This window comes from Monodelphis domestica, chromosome 2 (assembly GCF_027887165.1).
Source record: "Monodelphis domestica isolate mMonDom1 chromosome 2, mMonDom1.pri, whole genome shotgun sequence".
NCBI lineage: Eukaryota > Metazoa > Chordata > Mammalia > Didelphimorphia > Didelphidae > Monodelphis > Monodelphis domestica.
The window spans coordinates 103,072,362-103,089,805 of NC_077228.1; the positions used below are offsets into that span (position 1 = coordinate 103,072,362).

Here is a 17,444-nt window from a genome sequence, read left to right on the forward strand (position 1 = left end):
TTCACCTGTACTGTCCACCCATCACCATAAATAGGGAGTTCCCACATTGGCAGTTTCCCACACTAATGAAAACACAGATTTAAGTCTCTCCCAATTAAAACAAAAATTAGAGAGGAGAGGGCAGCTAGGTGGCTCAGTGGATTGAGAGCCAGCTCAGAGATGGGAGATCCTGGATTGGAATCTGGCTTCAGACACTTCCTAGCTGTGTGACCCTGGGCAAGTCACTGAACCCCATTGCCTAGCCCTTACTGCTCTTCTGCCTTGGAACCAATACACAGTACTGATGCTAAGACAGAAGGTAGGGGTTTTTAAAAAAAAATTGGATGATGCGTAAAACCCAATGGAATGGTATGTTGGCTACAGGAGGGGAGAGAAAGAACATGAATCATGTAACCATGGAAAAATATTCTAAATTAATTAGTTAAATAAAATTTTCCAAATAGAAAAAATGGAGAGTGCACCACCTACTTATTGGTAGGGCTGAAGATGAAGAATGAGCTGGCTTCGGGCATGGGCACTGCTTTTTCTTTTAGCTGTAGCTCTGCCAAGGGACGTGGCCGAGGGCTGAGTGGGATCTCTGGCTCTTCTTCCTCATCGTCTCCTGTGTGGGATGGGAAGATTAGGGGGGAAGGAAGCAACTGAGGACATCAGTCCAATTCTGATGACAACCCCCCACCCCCTAGAATTCTGTTTGTTCTCCCCGGCCCCATCAGCTCCGTGAAGGTCATACGATCTTAGAGTAATCAAACATCAGAATCAGAAGAATGTAAGCTCCAAGAGGGCAGGGAGTGTTTTGTTTTTATCTTCATGGACCCAGTGCCTGGCCCAGTTCCTTGGCTGGAGTAGGCATATGATAAATGTAGGTGGAAATGAATGGAGTTGAACTAGACATAGCCTCTAGATCGCAAACCTACGAATCCCTTTATTGGACAGAAGAAGAAAGTAGAGGAAGTCGCTTCCCCAAAGTCACAGAGCTAACAGGTTTCACACTAAGTTCTCTGACTCCCAACCCTACGGCTCCATCCTATCGGGCCTTCAGAGGTCAAGCCCAGAAATAGCATCCTTCACCTCGGGTCCCTCCTGGGAGCCAGTCCTTCTGGCTAGCATGAGCATGGGGCAACTCGCCCAGGATGAGACATGGAGATTTGACCAGGGCATCAAGTGTCAGTAGTTTGCAACTCTCGGCAGCTTCCTCGACCTGCTGTCACCCCAAGGGGGAACAATGGTGCTGAACTGTCAAAGGCAGAAGCCAACTACTAATGGATCCAGGCTCTGAGGACGGCTCTCAGGATTGAAGGTGAGGAGGGACAGAGAGGGAACATGTGTGGAGCTGCAGAAAACCCTTCACAGTGAGTTTACTCTGAAGCTCAAAAGAAAATCTCCTGCTAAGACTGCCCAGCAACAGTCTTGGGGGACAATCCCTGCTGTGGAAGTCTGAAGACCTGGGCTCCAATCTCAGCTTAGCTACAAACAGTTTGATTGGTATAATTCCCCGAGCCTGTTTTCTCACCTGTAAAACAATGAGGGTAGGGGGCAGCTGGGTAGCTCAGTGGATTGAGAGCCAAACCTAGGGATGGGAGGTCCTAGGTTCAAATCTGGCCTTAGACACGTTCCAGCTGTGTGACCCTGGGCAAGTCACTTAACCCCCATTGCCTAGCCCTTACCACTCTTCTGCCTTGGAGCCAATACACAGCAATGACTACAAGACAGAAGGTAAGGGTTTAAAAAAAGAAATAAAACAATGAGGGTGGACTCAATTATGTCCAGGGTTCCATCTGCCTGCACATTCTATGGCTGTGTTCAGTCATTTTTCAGTCATGTTTGACTTTTCATGATCCTATTTGGGGGTTTCTTGTCAAAGATGGCTGGAGTGGTTTGCCATTTTCTTCTCCATCTCCTTTTACAAATGAGGAAATTGAGGCAAACAGGGTTGAGTCATTTGCTCAGGGTCATGTAACTAATAAGTACCTGAGGCCATTTTTGAACCCTGGAATATGAGTCTTCCTGACTTTGAGTCTGGCACTCCATCCACTGTGCCATCTAACTGCCTCTATGGCTAGAGAGGAGATCTAATACATTCCCTAACTAAGTGAGGGATAAATAAAACCCAAGAAGAAAGAGACACAGAAGACTGACAATCAGGTAGGGGATCACTTATTTATCTATTTATTCACTCATTCATTTATCTATCTATCTATCTATCTATCTATCTATCTATTCATTCATTTATTTGTTTGTCTATTTATTAAACCCTTGCCTTTCATCTTAGAATCAGAACTATGTAAGGGCTAGGCAGTTGGGATTAAGTGACTTGCCCAGGGTCACACAACTAGGAAGTGTCTGAGGTCAGATTTGACCCCAGGACCTCCCATCTCTAGGTCTGGCTCTCAATTCACTGAGCTACCCAGCTGCCCCCATCACTTATTTATTTAAAAAATCCTTTACTTTCTATCCTAGAATCAATATTGGTTCTAAGACAGAAGAGTGCTAAGGGCTAGGCAGTTGGGGTTAAGTGATTTGCCCAGGGTCACACAGCTAGGAAGTATCTGAGGTCCTGAACCCAGGCCCTCCCAACTTCAGACCTGGCACTTTATCCTCTGTGCTACTTAACTGTGCCTGGATGCTGATTTAGAACTGGTAGGAATTTAGAGATCATTCAGTCCAATGTCCTTATTTTCACAGGCATAGAGAGATAAAGATTCATCATAAGCTTTAATCTGTCCATGAGTTGCCATGACCAAAGATTTCATCACATTGTGGCCAACCCACTGGTGACGAGTCTGTCTGCTTTTAGTGAAGGCCTTCAGGCAGCAGATTGGATCTGTTGCTAATATTATTCTTGAAGCTTTTCCAGCGATCACAGAACTTGCTAGGACTTGGTTCTAGGACAACCTTCAAGTACCCAAATTGGACTAATGCAAAAGGAACCAAATGGATGAAAAATGCCTATTGCCCAGAGAATGATATGCAATTAGATGGTTAGACCATTGAGTTAATATATCAGTATACAAATTTAAGTCAGGGAACTGCAGAGGGATTTGGAATTGAATAGGAAAGAGAATTTTCTCTTCACTGTTCTGTGGCAGAAGAATGATAAAGTCTAAGCAATGGGGGTTAAGTGATTTGCTCAGGGTCACACAGTTGGGAAGTGTTTGATGTCAGATTTGAACCTGGAACCTACTGTCTCTAGACCTGACTCTCAATTCACTTATCGGCCCCCAACACTAAATGCATATATATATATATATGTGTGTATATATATATATATATATACACATATATACATATATGTGTATATATATATATATATATTTAACTTCCCAGCCCTTCCAGGAACAAAATTCCTCTTTTTAACATAAATATTCTCCTGATAACACCCCATGGCCCAGCATCTCTGAGGCATTACAAGTGTGGCTAACCCAAAAGGTAATGGGAAAATAAAATCATTGGATGGATACAAGTGACCTGCAGCCTATTCTTAGTGGTGATCTCTGCTCAAGAAATGAACTTCCCTTGACGGTCTCAACTCATTCTGAGCTTTAGTGATAGTGACACTATTTTTACAGGGCTATGCAATGATCTCATAATAATTTGATGTTGTTTGCCCTTGCTTCCATCTTCTGTGCATATCCTTAACACTTAAGTTGGTTGGTGGATTTCCTCGGTCATTGGAAAGTTCCCATTTTCCTCCTCATTGGAATAATTTCTCCTTGTAGCTTCAGAATTTTATCCTTGAGGGTTTCTTGACATCAAGGCTAAATTTACTTCTTTTCCACTTTCACCCTGCTGTGGCCAAAGAGAATACATTGAATGCCCCCTTTCCTGTGACAGCTTTGAGACTGGGCAAAGAAAGCTGTCATGTTCCTCTCTGAATCAGTCACTCAGCATTTGCTATGTGCCAGGCACTGGGCTAAGTTTCTTGGGTCTTCTCTTCGCTAAATTAGACACTCCTAGTGCCTTAAACTGATCTTTATAGGATGTGAACTCAAGGCCCTTTAGTATTCTGACTCATCCTCTGGGAACTTTCCAGATAATAATCTTCCTAAATAATGGTACCCCGACACGAACACAATATTTCTAGCACTGGACCTGGCTTAGAGTAGTTGCTTCATAAATGTTTGAATTAAATTACTGTCAGGTCAAAGCTTCTAGAGTACAGTAACAAATGGATAACAAATTTTAATAATCTTGTCTAGGGCACAAGAGTATGCATGCCTCATCCTGGCACCTAACATACTCGTTGAAGTTAATTAGAAATAAAAAGCTCTTCTGTGGATCTAGTAGGGGAAGACAGCCTGGCAAAATAACTTCTTCTTGGAGTAAAGGAACATTTGGGCCATAGAAGGGAAATCTTTTTCTCTCAGGGCTCCCATTTGGAGGTTGTCTCTTGAGAATTCTGGGAAATTTTTAACATAAGTAGTCCCTAATATGAAGGAACCTTGACCTATATAGTTGATGTGCCATGGGTTGTTTAAATATTGGATATCTGTGTTTCAACAGGTCCTGGTCCTTATGGCTTTCCCACTTTCAAGCCCAATCCTCACCTGGAAAATCAGCTGATGGGTATGGATCCTTTACTTCATTGACATTGGATTCAAACTCATCCACTTTCAGCTGCATGAAGACAAGAAAAAAAAAGTAGGTTGTGCTGATGGGGAGACTGCCTCTCTAGGAAACCATCTTCCAACATCTCTAGGCCCCTTAGCCCAGTATGATTCAGTGTAAGCTTAAGCAAAGGCAAGGCAAAATCATGCCTGGTTTCAGAGGCAGAGGAACTCTCCTGGGGGAACAGTCAACTTGCCTTTCTGAGAGGAAACAGCAAAACACACACCAGTCTGGGCTGGAACATTGAGGCCATCTGAACTTATTTAGGATCCTATTGTATAATTAGAATCTGCTCCCCAGGACTCTAAAATCCTAGTATCCCACTTTCCTTCTCACATTATGTCCCTATATTTTGGAGATAAAGTTTGTGTGTGACTCCACTTCTCTCTCTTTTTCCCCACGAACACAGCTGGGAAAACATTTCTTTATTCAGGCTTTTACTTTTGTCCTTTTATTTCTTCTACTTCAAGTGATTATTAATAAATCTTATAAAATATAATACTTGGATTTATTGGATATTAATTTTAATCTTACACTATGCAAAAGCAGAGGGATGACCTAGTTGACCTTTTGAAGTCCTATCACTTCCCCGGGACCTGAAAATATCCCTAAATGAAAATCCTTACCTTGGCTGTGGTGGGGATACCTTCTCCCCTGGCTTTCTGTTCTAACTTCTTGGCCAACATCAACTTCTCTTCCTCAGACTTGTCTGGGAGACCCCTAAATTAGAAATTTCAGTAAGATCATTCAGTAAACAAGCATTGTACTATGTATCAGGAACAATCCCAGAGATATAAAGGCCAAAATATTGTCCCTTCCTTCCTTCCTTCCTTCCTTCCTTCCTTCCTTCCTTCCTTCCTTCCTTCCTTCCTTCCTTCCTTCCTTCCTTCCTTCCTTCCTTCCTTCCTTCCTTCCTTCCTTCCTTCCTTCCTCCCTCCCTCCTTTCCTTTCTTCCTTCCCTCCCTTCCTCCCTCCCTCTTTCTTTCTTTCCTTTTGTCTTAGAATTGGTAGTAAGTATCTGTTCCAAAACAGAAGAAGGGGTAGGTGACTGGGGTTAAGAGACTTGTCCAGAGTCACACAGTTAGGAAGCATCTGAGGCCAGACTGAAATTCAGGACTCTTGCCTCTAAGCCACCTAGCTCTCTCTAAGAATGGCCATTATTAATGGTACCCAACTTCCTCTGAAAGAAAGGACTTGTTTGAAAGTTAAGCTTGTGCCCCAAAGAGCTTCTTTGTTGAATTGTGTCTACCTTGAGTAGTCAACACAACACAACAACACAAGATTTTCAAATCTTGACCTTTCTGCCACCACAACATACTTCCTATACATCCCCTTCTTTCTAGTCTTTCTAGTCACTCAGTCACTAACCTAGTACAGACCCCCTCAGCTTCTCAATTGGTTTTCCTACTTCCAGTCTTTCCTTACAATTCATCTTCTATTTAGTTGTCAAATGATGTTCCTAAATTGTAGCTCTGATCTGTCATCCCCCTTTCCACCTTACTTCATAAACTCAGGTGGTCCCTATTACCTTCAGGATAAAATATAAAACCCTTTACAACCTTCTCTCTCTCTCCCTCTCCCTTTCCTTTTCTCCCTCCCCCCTCTCTCTGTCTGTCTCTGTCTCTGTTTTTCTCTGTCTCTTTCTCTCTGTCTCTGTCTGACTCTTGTCTGTCTGTCTCCTCCCTTTGTCCTTTGGTCTTAAAATTAATACTGGTTCCAAGGCAAAAGAGCAGTAAGGGCTAGACAACTGGGGTTAGGTGACTTGCCTAGGAAGTGTTTGAAGTTAGATTTGAACCCAGTACCACCCATCTCTAGGCTGACTCTGTATCTTCTTAGTCACCTAGATGCCCCTTAGCCTTTCTAATCTTCCAAACTGCTCCTCTTCATGTCTCTGCAATCCAAATGGCCCAACCTTGCCAAGATGCCCCATCTCTCAGCTCTTTGCCTTTGCATCATCTGCTTTTCCTTCATCACTTCACCTTTAAGACTGAATCTAAATTCCATCTTCTACAGGTGGTCTTTGTCAGTTTCCCTCTCCTCCATTCCCCTCTCTCCACCCCCCCATCACTCTCTCTGTCTCTGTCTCTGTCTCTCTCTGTCTCTGTCTCTCTCTGTCTCTCTCTCTCTCTTCTCTCATTATTTGCATTCCATGTTCCCCTTTAGAACTTGGGCCCCTGGAGGTCAGGGATCCTGCTTCTGCCTGTCTTTGTATCCCTATCATTTTGCACAGCATCTGGTATATAGTAGGTGCCTAATAAATGCTGATTGCCATGTGCTATGGCTGAACACCCCAAGGCTCAAGCCCCAGGCTGAAGACCAGGTCACTGACTTGGACATCTTCCTGCGTTTCTTCTCTTCAGCCTTGGCTTTCTGAGCGGATGTCAGGCTCTCTGCCTCAGCCAGGTTATCCACAGCAATGGCCAAGAAGACATTGAGCAGGATATCTGGGGTGGAGAGTGCTAAGGAACTAAGTGTCTTGGACCAGGTGACTCCATGCTCCCATTGACCCAAAGTCTATCCTTCACGTCTCTCAGGCCTCATCTGTGAAATGGATGGATTTGGACCAGAATGGTCTTTGAGGACCCAACAGGTCTAGACTTATGATCCAGTTATCTTTTTTTTACTCATTGTTTTCCTAAATTTTACAAAAGGAAAAGGACAATGTGGGTTGGGGTATCTGCTTTTTAAAGCCATTCAATGTTTTGTGTGAGCAGTGTTTTATTATATTGGATTTTGAACTTGTAAACTAAGTATTTAAAACTTTATGTTTTAGTCTCAAGAATTTAGGTTTTTTTCTCCCTTAGTAAATGGTTTGCACAATACAATAAATGTAGTAATAATTAAAACAAAACAAAAAACTGATAATAAGTATTGGTTCCAAGGCAAAAGGGTAGTAAGGGCTAGGCATTGGGGATTAAGTGACTTGCCTAGGGCCACACAGCTAGGAAGTATCTGAGGTCAGATTTGAATCCAAGTCATCCTATGTCTGAACTTGGCTCTCTTTCCACTGAGCCATCCAGCTGTCCCTAGTCCAATGATCTTTTGGCAGGGCTGGTGCTTAGTGACACTACAACAGTGTACTCTGTTTAATCTGGGTATAGCTATCTATCCCAGGGCACTTTATGGGTGATGCTCTAGAGATTGAATCTCTTTTCTATTCAGAAAAATAACAATAACCATATGGCACTTGAGTATTAAAATTAACAAGCTTATAATTTTATTATAATAATCCTATGAAGGATATGATACAGGTAATATCATTATTGGAGCAGCTAGGTGGTACAGTGAATAGAGTGCAGACCCTGGAGTCAGGAGAACTTGAGTTCAAATCCAGCCTCAGATATTTATTAGCTGTGTGACCCTGGGCAAATCACTTTACCCTGTTTGCCTCCATTTCCTCCTCCATAAAATGACCCAGACAAGGAAATGGCAAACCATTCCAGTGTCTTTGCCAAGAAAATCCCAAATGGCACAAAAGGGTCAGGAACAACTGAATAACAACAAAAATATCACTATCATTTTATAAATAAAGATATTGAAGATCAGTCACTAAAAAATTTGTTCAAAGTCCCACAGCTTGTCAGTGTTAAAAGAGAATTCGAACCTGTCTCCCAACCCCAGGTCCATTACTGTTTTCACTACACTGTTAATACCTCTGAAAACACAAAGGATATTTAAGAGGTAAGATATAAACTCCTACTTCCATGGAAATCTCTGACTATAAGGGAAATAGCTTCTGAATGTGGGGCTTCAGGAAGGGGGATGCTGGTAAAAGTTTTAACAACTGCCTCTCCAGGTGGAATAAATGATTAAATAAATTCTAAGTTTAATCTGCAGTATTAATATTTTCTCTATCTCTTTTTTAAATTTAGACAATCAGCAAAACAATACATTTCATTTGGAACATTTTCAGCTCTCTGGTTTACTCACACTAAAAATTTTAAAATCAGCTCCCTGGTGCTGAGCTGGCTCCAGCCAGCTCTGGTTAGCCCCCACCCAACCATTCTTCTCTCTTGGATCTCTGTCCATTAGGTAATGGACAGCAAACTGGATTAGGAATCAGATGAAGTGGTTTCAACAGGTAGCACTGCCACAACACCTATATAATGGGGCAGTGAGGGAGCTCATTGGATAGAGCACCAGGTCTGGAGTCAAGAAGGACCTGAGTTCAAATGTGGCCTCAGACACTTCCTAGCTGTGTAACTCTGGGCAAGTCACTTAATCCCAATTGCTTAGCTCTTGCCCTTCTTGGGTGACCTGGGGCAAGTCATTGCTCTCCAGGCCTGAGTTTCCTTCTCTGTAAAATGAAGAGGTTGCACAAATGGATCCCTAAAGTCCCTTTCAGCTCTAACTTGCCTAGATGTAGTTCCTCCCACCAGTGATGGGCCTCCCTTGGTCAGACAGCTTCCGGACACATGCTCTGTGTGTGAGTATTTGCTCAGGCTGAGGGCAGAGACTCCCCCTAGCCAACACTCATGTAGGACTTTGCACACAGGAGCCTCCCGAACCTGCCTGTCTGTGGGTTGGAGGGGATGAAGATGGGGAGCAGGGATGTGGGGCTTGGGGTGACAGGGTGATGGCAGTGGGGATGGGATGGAGGAGGATGACCACCCTGAGCCCCCAGGACCCTACCCCCTTCTGAAAGGATACAGTTACCACAGATGAAAAGGATGATGAAATAGATGCAGACTAGCACACCGGGATAGGAGGGTCCACCATAAGCCATGATGCCATTGTACATGATGGAGTTCCAATCTTCACCAGTCAGGATCTGGATTTGGGAGAAGAGGGAAGGGCAGGTGTACATGATGGAGGGGGACAGAGGGAGAGAGAAATAGAGACAGACAGACAGACAGAGACAGAAAGACAGAGACAGAGAGAAGAAGAGAGAAGGAGAGACAGAGACAGAAAGACAGAGATAGAGATAGAAAGACAGAGACAGAGACACAGAGAAGGGCCAGATAGAGAGACAGAGGCAGAGACAGAGACAACAGAGAGAGAGACAAAGATAGAGACAGACAGACACACAGAGGGAGATCCCTAAGTATTCTTCCTTTCTCCCTCTTCCCACAACCAGATTCTCTTAAGAGAATGGCAAACTGTTAACTTTCCCCCTTCTCTCTGTGCTTAATAAATTAAACTCCAAGTTCCTTGAGGGCAGAGCCCATTCTTGCCTTTTTTATTTATATATTCCTGGGGCTTAGCATCATCTGTCATGTAATATCCTAATCTCTTAAAACTGGACTCCCACTGCATATACTATCCAAGGGCTTCTGAAATGCTTCCTAAACCAGATTAAAATGTAATTGAGAAATATTTAACAAAATTAAAATATAAGAAAACATAGGTAATATCAATAGATCTTTTTTATACTCCTGCAGGGATCCTTATATATTAAGTATTCAATGTCTATTCTTTCTATTTGAATTTGACACCCCTGACTTAAGGCATGGTTGTTGATTCATTACCTTTTCTTTTTAAACCCTTACCTTCCATCTTAGAATCAATACTGTGCATTGGTTCCAAGGCAGAAGAGTGGTAAGGGCTAGGCAATGGGGGTCAAGTGACTTGCCCAGAGTCACCCAGCCAGGAAGTGTCTGAGGCCAAATAGAGTCACAAAGAATTGAACATCACTGAAGAATGACTGAACAGCTCCTTACAATGGATGCCTCTTTTAAGAGAAGGAAGTTGAGATTTTAGCTTTGATTCCCAGGGGTGCTATGGAGTTAGCTGCCCCATCCCACTCTTGGCCCTCAAAGAATTATGAGTCTATTGATACTCTAGAAAGCTACTGGCCACCCCACACTCCTTAAGAAAATGACCAGACATCCTTTGTATGAAATATATTTTTCCTGGACACAGAGAAGTTGTGGAACAAGAAGCATTTTGATTTCTCTCTTATGTAGACGGTAAAACTGTTTGTGGGGCCAGTCAGACCCCTGCAGGATTGCTTCCATAGCAGGCTTCTATAGTAAGGTGGTATACATCAGAAATAATCCTAGATTGGGGATATTATGTGGCTCAGGGATAGAGCACTAGACCTGGAGAAAGGAGGACCTGTGTTCAAATCTGGAATCAGATACTTCCTGACTGTGGAACCTTGGACAAGTCACCTACTACCAATTGCCTAGCCCTTGCTGCTCTTCTGTCTTGGAATTAATATTAGGACAGGAAATAAGGGGGTAAAAGCTTAAAAAGAAAATGCTTAAACAAATTTAAATAATCTGGGGTTTGTGATTTTGCATATCAAATTTCCCCACTTGTTTATTTAAATGGTTTTTGGTGGTAGTGGTAGGTGCTAAGAATACAATAGAAAAAGAAAAGAAAATGCCTATTGACTAATTGATTGACCACAACTTTAACTGCAACCCAGCTTGATTCCTGAGTGTGAAAGAGCTGCCATACCTGGAAGACACTGATGAGGGCCTGGGGGAAGTTATCGAAGGTGCTCCGTCTCACCTCTGTGTCCTCAAAGTCATACTTGCCCCCAAAGAGTTGCATGCCCAAGAGGGCAAAGATGATGATGAAGAGGAAGAGCAGGAGGAGCAGGGAGGCGATGGAGCGGATGGAATTGAGCAGAGAGGCCACCAAATTGCTCAAAGATGTCCAATACCTGAAGGAAGGTGAGACACAGGTAAGTAGGAAGCCTTCCTTCATCTGCAGCATCCAGACTGGAGACTCCTTAGGATTAATGACAAACCTGCCCAGCTGACTGAAGTGCAAAGGAGAAAGGACCAACACAGGACTTTGTGCATAGTCCATGCCTTAATAACTGCTGGTTGAATTGAATGGACTGATCAGAGAGCTGGAAGTTCTGGGTTCAGTTGTTATTTTCTAGGTTAATAGAATTTAGAACCTGTTTACAGGAGTGTGCTGGTAAATGTTAAATAATGGGCTTCCCCTCCCTTCAAAAAAAGGACTCAGGATATACTGCTATTTAATATGAATTATTAAAATTTGTCTCCCTCAGGTTTAAGTCTATAGACAATCTACAAAATGATACACAAAGCTTTGATTTATAGCATTTGCTGGTTTTCAAGGAATAAATATTTACACTGAAAATTTAATAACTAATATTTTAGCTCCAACACACTCATAACTCCTTTTTGTTTGTTCAGTTGTGTTGACTTTTTGTGATCCCATTTGGGTTTACTTGGCAAAGATGCTGGAGTAGTTTGTCACTTCCTTCTTTAGTTCATTTTGCAGATGAGGAAACTGAGGTCAACAGGGTAAAGTGACTTATCTAGGGTCACACAGAAAGTAAATGTCTGAAACTGGATTTGAACTCAAGTCTTTCTGGCTCCAGAGCCAGTGCTCTATCCCCTGAGCTACCTAGATGCCCATCCATTCTTAGAGATCACCTACTCATTTTATGTATGAGGATGGAGATCCAAGAAGGTGAAATTTAACCAAGATTCCCTCCCTCTCCTCTCTCATGTTCTCTCATTCCCCCTCCTCTCTCTCCTCATGTGTTCTCTCATCCTTTCTCTGTCTATCTGTCTGTCTCTTCTATCTTGTTCTCTAGCTCTTACTCTTGTTCTCATTCTCTCTCCTGCCTCCCTTTGCCTTTATTTTCTCCCTCTCCATTCTTTCTTTTATTTTCTTCCTAGTCTACCATTTCTTGATTCTTACTTATAGCCTCTAATTTATGGAAGTAGCTAAAGCAATGATAAGAGCAAGGGTAGGGAAATGTAGTTTTATTTTTTAAAAATTTCTTTTAAACCCTTACCTTCCATCTTGAAATCAATACTGTGTATTGGTTCCAAGGCAGAAGAGTGGTAAGGGTTAGGCAATGGGAGGTTAAGTGACTTGCCCAGGGTCACACAGCTGGGAAGTATCTGAGTCCAGATTTGAACCTAGGACCTCCTGTCTCAATCCACTGAGCTATCTAGCTGCCCAGGGAATGAGTTTTAAAGGAAAGAGAGTAACTTTCATTCAAAATGAACCTAGATTTTGGTCTAAGTGCAAAAGGAAAGTATGAGTTAAGGAAGACCTGGGTTTGATTCCTTCCTTAGATACTGTATGACCAAGCAGATCACTTCAACTTCTTTCAGGCTCAGTTTTTCTATCTGTAAAATGGGCCCAGTACTAGCATCTGCTGGCAACTAGGTGGCACAATGAATAGAGCTTAAGGTCTGTAGTTGGGAAGACCTGGGTTCAAATTGGACCTCAGACACTCCCTACCTGTGTGACCCTGGGTAAATCGCTTGGCCCTGTTTGCCTAGCTCTTACTCATCTGTTTTAAAGTTGTTACTAAGACAGAAAATAAAGGTTTTAAGAAAATAATAGTACCTACTACAGAGGGTTGTTGTGATGATTTAATGACATTTTTATCTATATGTATATATATATATCACTTTGTAAACATTAAAGTACTACATAAAAGTTAGTTATTATTCTTCACACAATAGCAAAGTGGGGAAAAATGGAGGAAGATAGGATTGAGGAACCCAGAATTTGGATAGACTCTTGTTCCTTGATGTCCTTGAGTCTCTCCTCCCCTGTCCCTCTCCTTTGCTCCCAGTTCCTTACTTGGTGATCTTAAAGAGCCTTAGAAGGCGGATGCATCGGAGGACGGAGATGCCAAGGGGTGTCATGATCCCCGACTCCACCAGGATGATCTCAATGATCCCACTGCACACCACAAAGCAGTCGAAGCGATTGAAGACAGACATGAAATACTGTCGAAACCCCAGCCCATACATCTTCATCAGCATCTCAATGGTGAAGAGAGTCAGGAGCACTCGATTGGCCACATCTAGGAGGTCATAAAAGGGTCAGAGGTCAGGGGTCAGCGGTCAACTTCAGGATCACTTTCCCATCCACATTTTGCCCTTTTGCTTCTGCTATGTCTTTGTCTTAACTGCCCCTTCAGCCTGAGATATAAGTATCAAGTACTATCCTCTTCTCCAAATTATTCCTTAAATTTTTTTTTGCCCTCAAACTGAGAGCAAACTTCATCATCCCTGTGAAATTTTCCTTACTGAAACCCACCCCATCCAGAGGATCTTCCTTCCGTGTTTATGTACAGCAAACCTTCTCTAAAATGGGTCTAAATTGAAGGAAGGCAAACCCAGGTAAATTAATAACAAGTCTGAGTTATAACCTTTATAAGGCAGTGTGTATAGTGGCCAGAGATCTGGCCTCAGAGCCAGGATGTTGTTCAGCCATGTCCTCTGACTCTCTGTGACCCCATTTGGGCTTTTCTTGGCAGACATTGGAGTGGTTTGCCATTCCTTCTCCAGAACATTTTATAGATGGGGAAAATGAGGCAAATGGGGTTAAGTTACTTGCCTAGGTTATATCTAGTAAGTGTCTGAGGCTGGATTTGAACTTATATCTTCTTGACTCTGAGTCTGGTGCACTATCCACCACTTCATCCTAAAGGCCCCCCCAAAGCCTGAGAGACCTGAGTTTGAGTTCCACCTTTCACATCCACTGGCTTTTATGTTCCTAGACAAGCCATATAACCTTCTCAAACAATTCTCTTAAGACACTATGTTGGGGGCGGCTGGGGGTGGGGGGCTCAGTGGATTGAGAGCCAGGTCTAGAGATGGGAGGTTCTAGGTTCAAATCTAGCCTCAGACATTTCCTAGCTGTGAGACCCTGGGCAAGTCACTGCTCTTCTGCCTTAGAACCAATACACAGTATTGATTCTAAAATGGAAAGTAAGGACTTAAAAAAAAAAAAGAAACAGAACCTTGGAATAACTTGCCCAAACTCATCTAAGTGGTCCTCAAACTGGCAGCTCCCAGAAGGTGGGGGCAGTGTCTAGTCCTCCATCTATCTCCTCTCTAGTCCCATCTTTCAATACTCCATACACAAAGGATGCTAGTCCATAGGTTTAAGAGGCTGTTTTCCTTCATGCTGCCCGATTATGGTAAAAATATTAACCTGAATCATGGGAGTCCAAATCAGGAATCCCATTAACTATAGAAAGTCTCAGCCCTGAAAATTCTTCCCAGTGATCTGTTTTCATAGGACAGATCTCATTTCTAATAAGAGAAAATTTAATAGAAACACAGAAATAGACTATAATGAATATAATATAATAGATGGTAATGAATATAAGGGTTTAGTGGCTAATAAACGCAAGACAGGGAAATGAAATCATTATTCAAATAAAACTGTAGGGAATATTTGATAGCTGTTTGCTACCCCCCTTCCCCATCTCCATGGTTAGATCCACTGATCATACATACTATCTACTCTAAGAAGCTCTCATTAGGGTTGATAATTTTAAAATATTTTGAGATAATGTGCAATTATGAATAATATATTTGCCTCAATTTTGGAGGGAGGAAAAATTTATGTATCAAATAAGTCAAATAAATTATTGAACACAAAATTAATGGGTATTTTTACACAAAGAAGAGAATTTTTACATGCCGAAAAGGAATGTCCCTAAACTAAAAAGAAAAGAAATAGACAGGAATATTTGACAAACGTATCAGAAAAAGTCTGATACTCAGAATTTATAAGGGATTGCAATAAATATCTAGAACTCGTCCTCCAGGGGAGCAATCACTGAATTCCCCAGGGGAAGACAAGTTTTGAAGGTGGAAATACTGATTGTCAAAAGATAATATTATAAAGTGCTTAGCATAATACCTGGCACATAGCAGTGTATTTTCTTCCTTAGTAGCAACCTGAAAAACTGTTTACATTTGCTAATAGTCAGTCAAAGGCAAATCCAAATAACTTTAGAATACCATTTAAATAGTCCTCCAAAGGAAGCAAATATAACCAAAGTTAATGCTGTACTCACAACAAGAAAACAGATATTGTTGTGACCATATACTAGTATGAAATCTTTGGACAGGCAACCATTCAGAGTAGGTACAAAGTCGGGAAGACCAGGTTGAATCACTTAACCTCTAAATGTCCCAAACAACTTTTTGAGCTCATTCCTTATAGAGGACTCCTGGGCTGCGTTTGTTGAGAGAATGCCAACCCTGAGGGTTCCTTACCAACAAAGTAATCCCAAATCCAAGTCCAGACCCCACTCCCGCCTCACTTCCTTTGGTATCATTCAATTAGAGGCACAAATTGATTATATCTAGTGGCATAATCATTCCATTTTGGGTGAGGTAGTCTGTAGAAATCATTAAAAAAATGAACCTATCTTTACAAAAATATAGCAAGCTTATATGTAATAACGAGAAACAAGAAGCAATGCACAATGCACATGGAATAAATGATAAGGGCACCTAGTTGGCACAGGAGACAGAGTACCAGTACTGGAATTAGGAAGACATATTCCTGAGGTCAAATCTGGCTTCAGACTTTTATTAGCTGTGTGACCCTGCGGAAGGCACTTAACCCTGTTTGCCTCAGTTTTTTCATCTGAAAAATGAACTGGAGAAAGAAATGGCAAAGCATGCTAATATTTTTGCCAAAAAAACTCCAAATGGAGTCATGAAGAGTCAGATACGATGGAAAAATAACTGCCCCAAACATATAAAAACCATGGAATATTTTTGTTCTGTAGAAATGACAAAGATGAAGAATAAAGAGATATAGAAAGATTCATAAAATGATATAATGAAGATCAGTAGAAAAATATACATTGATTATTAACCATGTTATAAAAACAAAGGCAATAGAATTTTATCAGTCCACAGATAGATTTGAGAGGGGAGCCAGAGAACATGTTTTATAGTTCTATTTTTCTAATTTTATATTATTTTAAAAGGAAATAAAAATAATTGTAATTTTAGAATTTTACTTGGGAGTTACTACACATTTGAATTTGTTAATTTGATTATTAACATTTATTGAAAGTGTTAAGTTTATTTAAAAATATTTATTGATATCTATTATTTTTATATGACCTACATTTCTCATTCAAGCTAGACAGCTAGCCTTGTAATTAATTTTTTAAGAGAGAAAAAAGGCAAAGTATTACTTGTAATCAACAAATTTAATAATAATAGAGTCTTAGACAGGTTTAAAAATTCATCTGAGAAAAAACAAGATGGAGAAAAAGCTACAATTTTGACTGTATTAAAAAAGTCCGAGACTTATAATGGACTGTGAACTTATTGTGGGTCAACAATTTGGGGCAAACTGAAATGTTAATGTAATATTTTTGTCATTGAATCATTAAGAACAAAAATAAAAAACAATCCTTACCTCCTGTCTTCAAATTGGCTGGTTCCAAGGCAGAAGAGTGGTATGGGCTAGATAACTGGAAATGACTTGCCCAGGGTCACACAGCTAGGAAGCAGCTGAGGTCCAATTTGAACCTAGGACCTTCTGTCTCTAGGCCTGACTCTCTATCTACTGAGTCATCCAGCTGCCCCTTATATAGAGTTGTTTGCATGTTGTTTACACCTTTAGATTGTAAGCTCCTTGAGGGTAGAGGCTGTTCTTTGCCTTTCTTTGTTCCTCATCTCTTAGCACAATGTACAGCACATAGTAGGGCTTAATAAATGCTCAATGACCAAGGGAGGAAGAAAACAACATGGCGTCATCCACCTGCCTACCTCTTGATAACCTTCCACAACATTGGTCAGTTTCTGACCTCCCCTTGGCTACTATTCTACCCACCAGCCCTTTCTCACCTTGCAAATGGGTCAACCAAAGAGGCTGGAGATGGTGTTCTGAGGCAATGGACAGAGTATTGAGGGCCACAATGAGGATCACCAGCCAATAAAAGGTCTTGGATTTCACAACCTCTTGACATTTGCGGCGGAAGATGCGATTCCACTGTCTCCAGTGACGACTGTAAGATGGAGAAAAACGAGGATGAGGGAGTTCCAAAGCCTTTGGTGCCTTTGCCTTTAAGATCTCATCTCCTGTATCTCCTCCTTTATTCATGAGCAAACCTATTCAGC

At 41.6% G+C, this 17,444-nt stretch overlaps 1 protein-coding gene and 1 long non-coding RNA gene across 3 annotated transcripts in view; one reads left to right on the top strand and one right to left on the bottom strand.

Moving 5' to 3' along the window:
• The window catches only part of LOC103104355 (uncharacterized), a 36,967-nt gene extending 31,896 nt beyond the window's left edge, over window positions 1-5,071 (top strand). Inside the window, exon 3 of the long non-coding RNA XR_461489.2 lies at window positions 4,501-5,071. This is a non-coding gene — a long non-coding RNA (uncharacterized LOC103104355). The remainder of the gene's footprint in view (window positions 1-4,500) is intronic.
• The window catches only part of CACNA1S (calcium voltage-gated channel subunit alpha1 S), a 108,886-nt gene that overhangs the window by 51,106 nt on the left and 40,336 nt on the right, over window positions 1-17,444 (bottom strand). For both annotated transcript variants that reach the window (XM_007481120.3, XM_001368020.5), the window contains exons 10-17: window positions 17,172-17,332; window positions 13,138-13,363; window positions 11,011-11,218; window positions 9,256-9,376; window positions 6,935-7,049; window positions 5,232-5,325; window positions 4,545-4,614; window positions 469-601 (exon numbers count right to left, since the gene is read on the bottom strand). In XM_007481120.3, coding sequence (XP_007481182.2) covers window positions 469-601; window positions 4,545-4,614; window positions 5,232-5,325; window positions 6,935-7,049; window positions 9,256-9,376; window positions 11,011-11,218; window positions 13,138-13,363; window positions 17,172-17,332 — 1,128 coding nt within the window. The remainder of the gene's footprint in view (window positions 1-468; window positions 602-4,544; window positions 4,615-5,231; window positions 5,326-6,934; window positions 7,050-9,255; window positions 9,377-11,010; window positions 11,219-13,137; window positions 13,364-17,171; window positions 17,333-17,444) is intronic.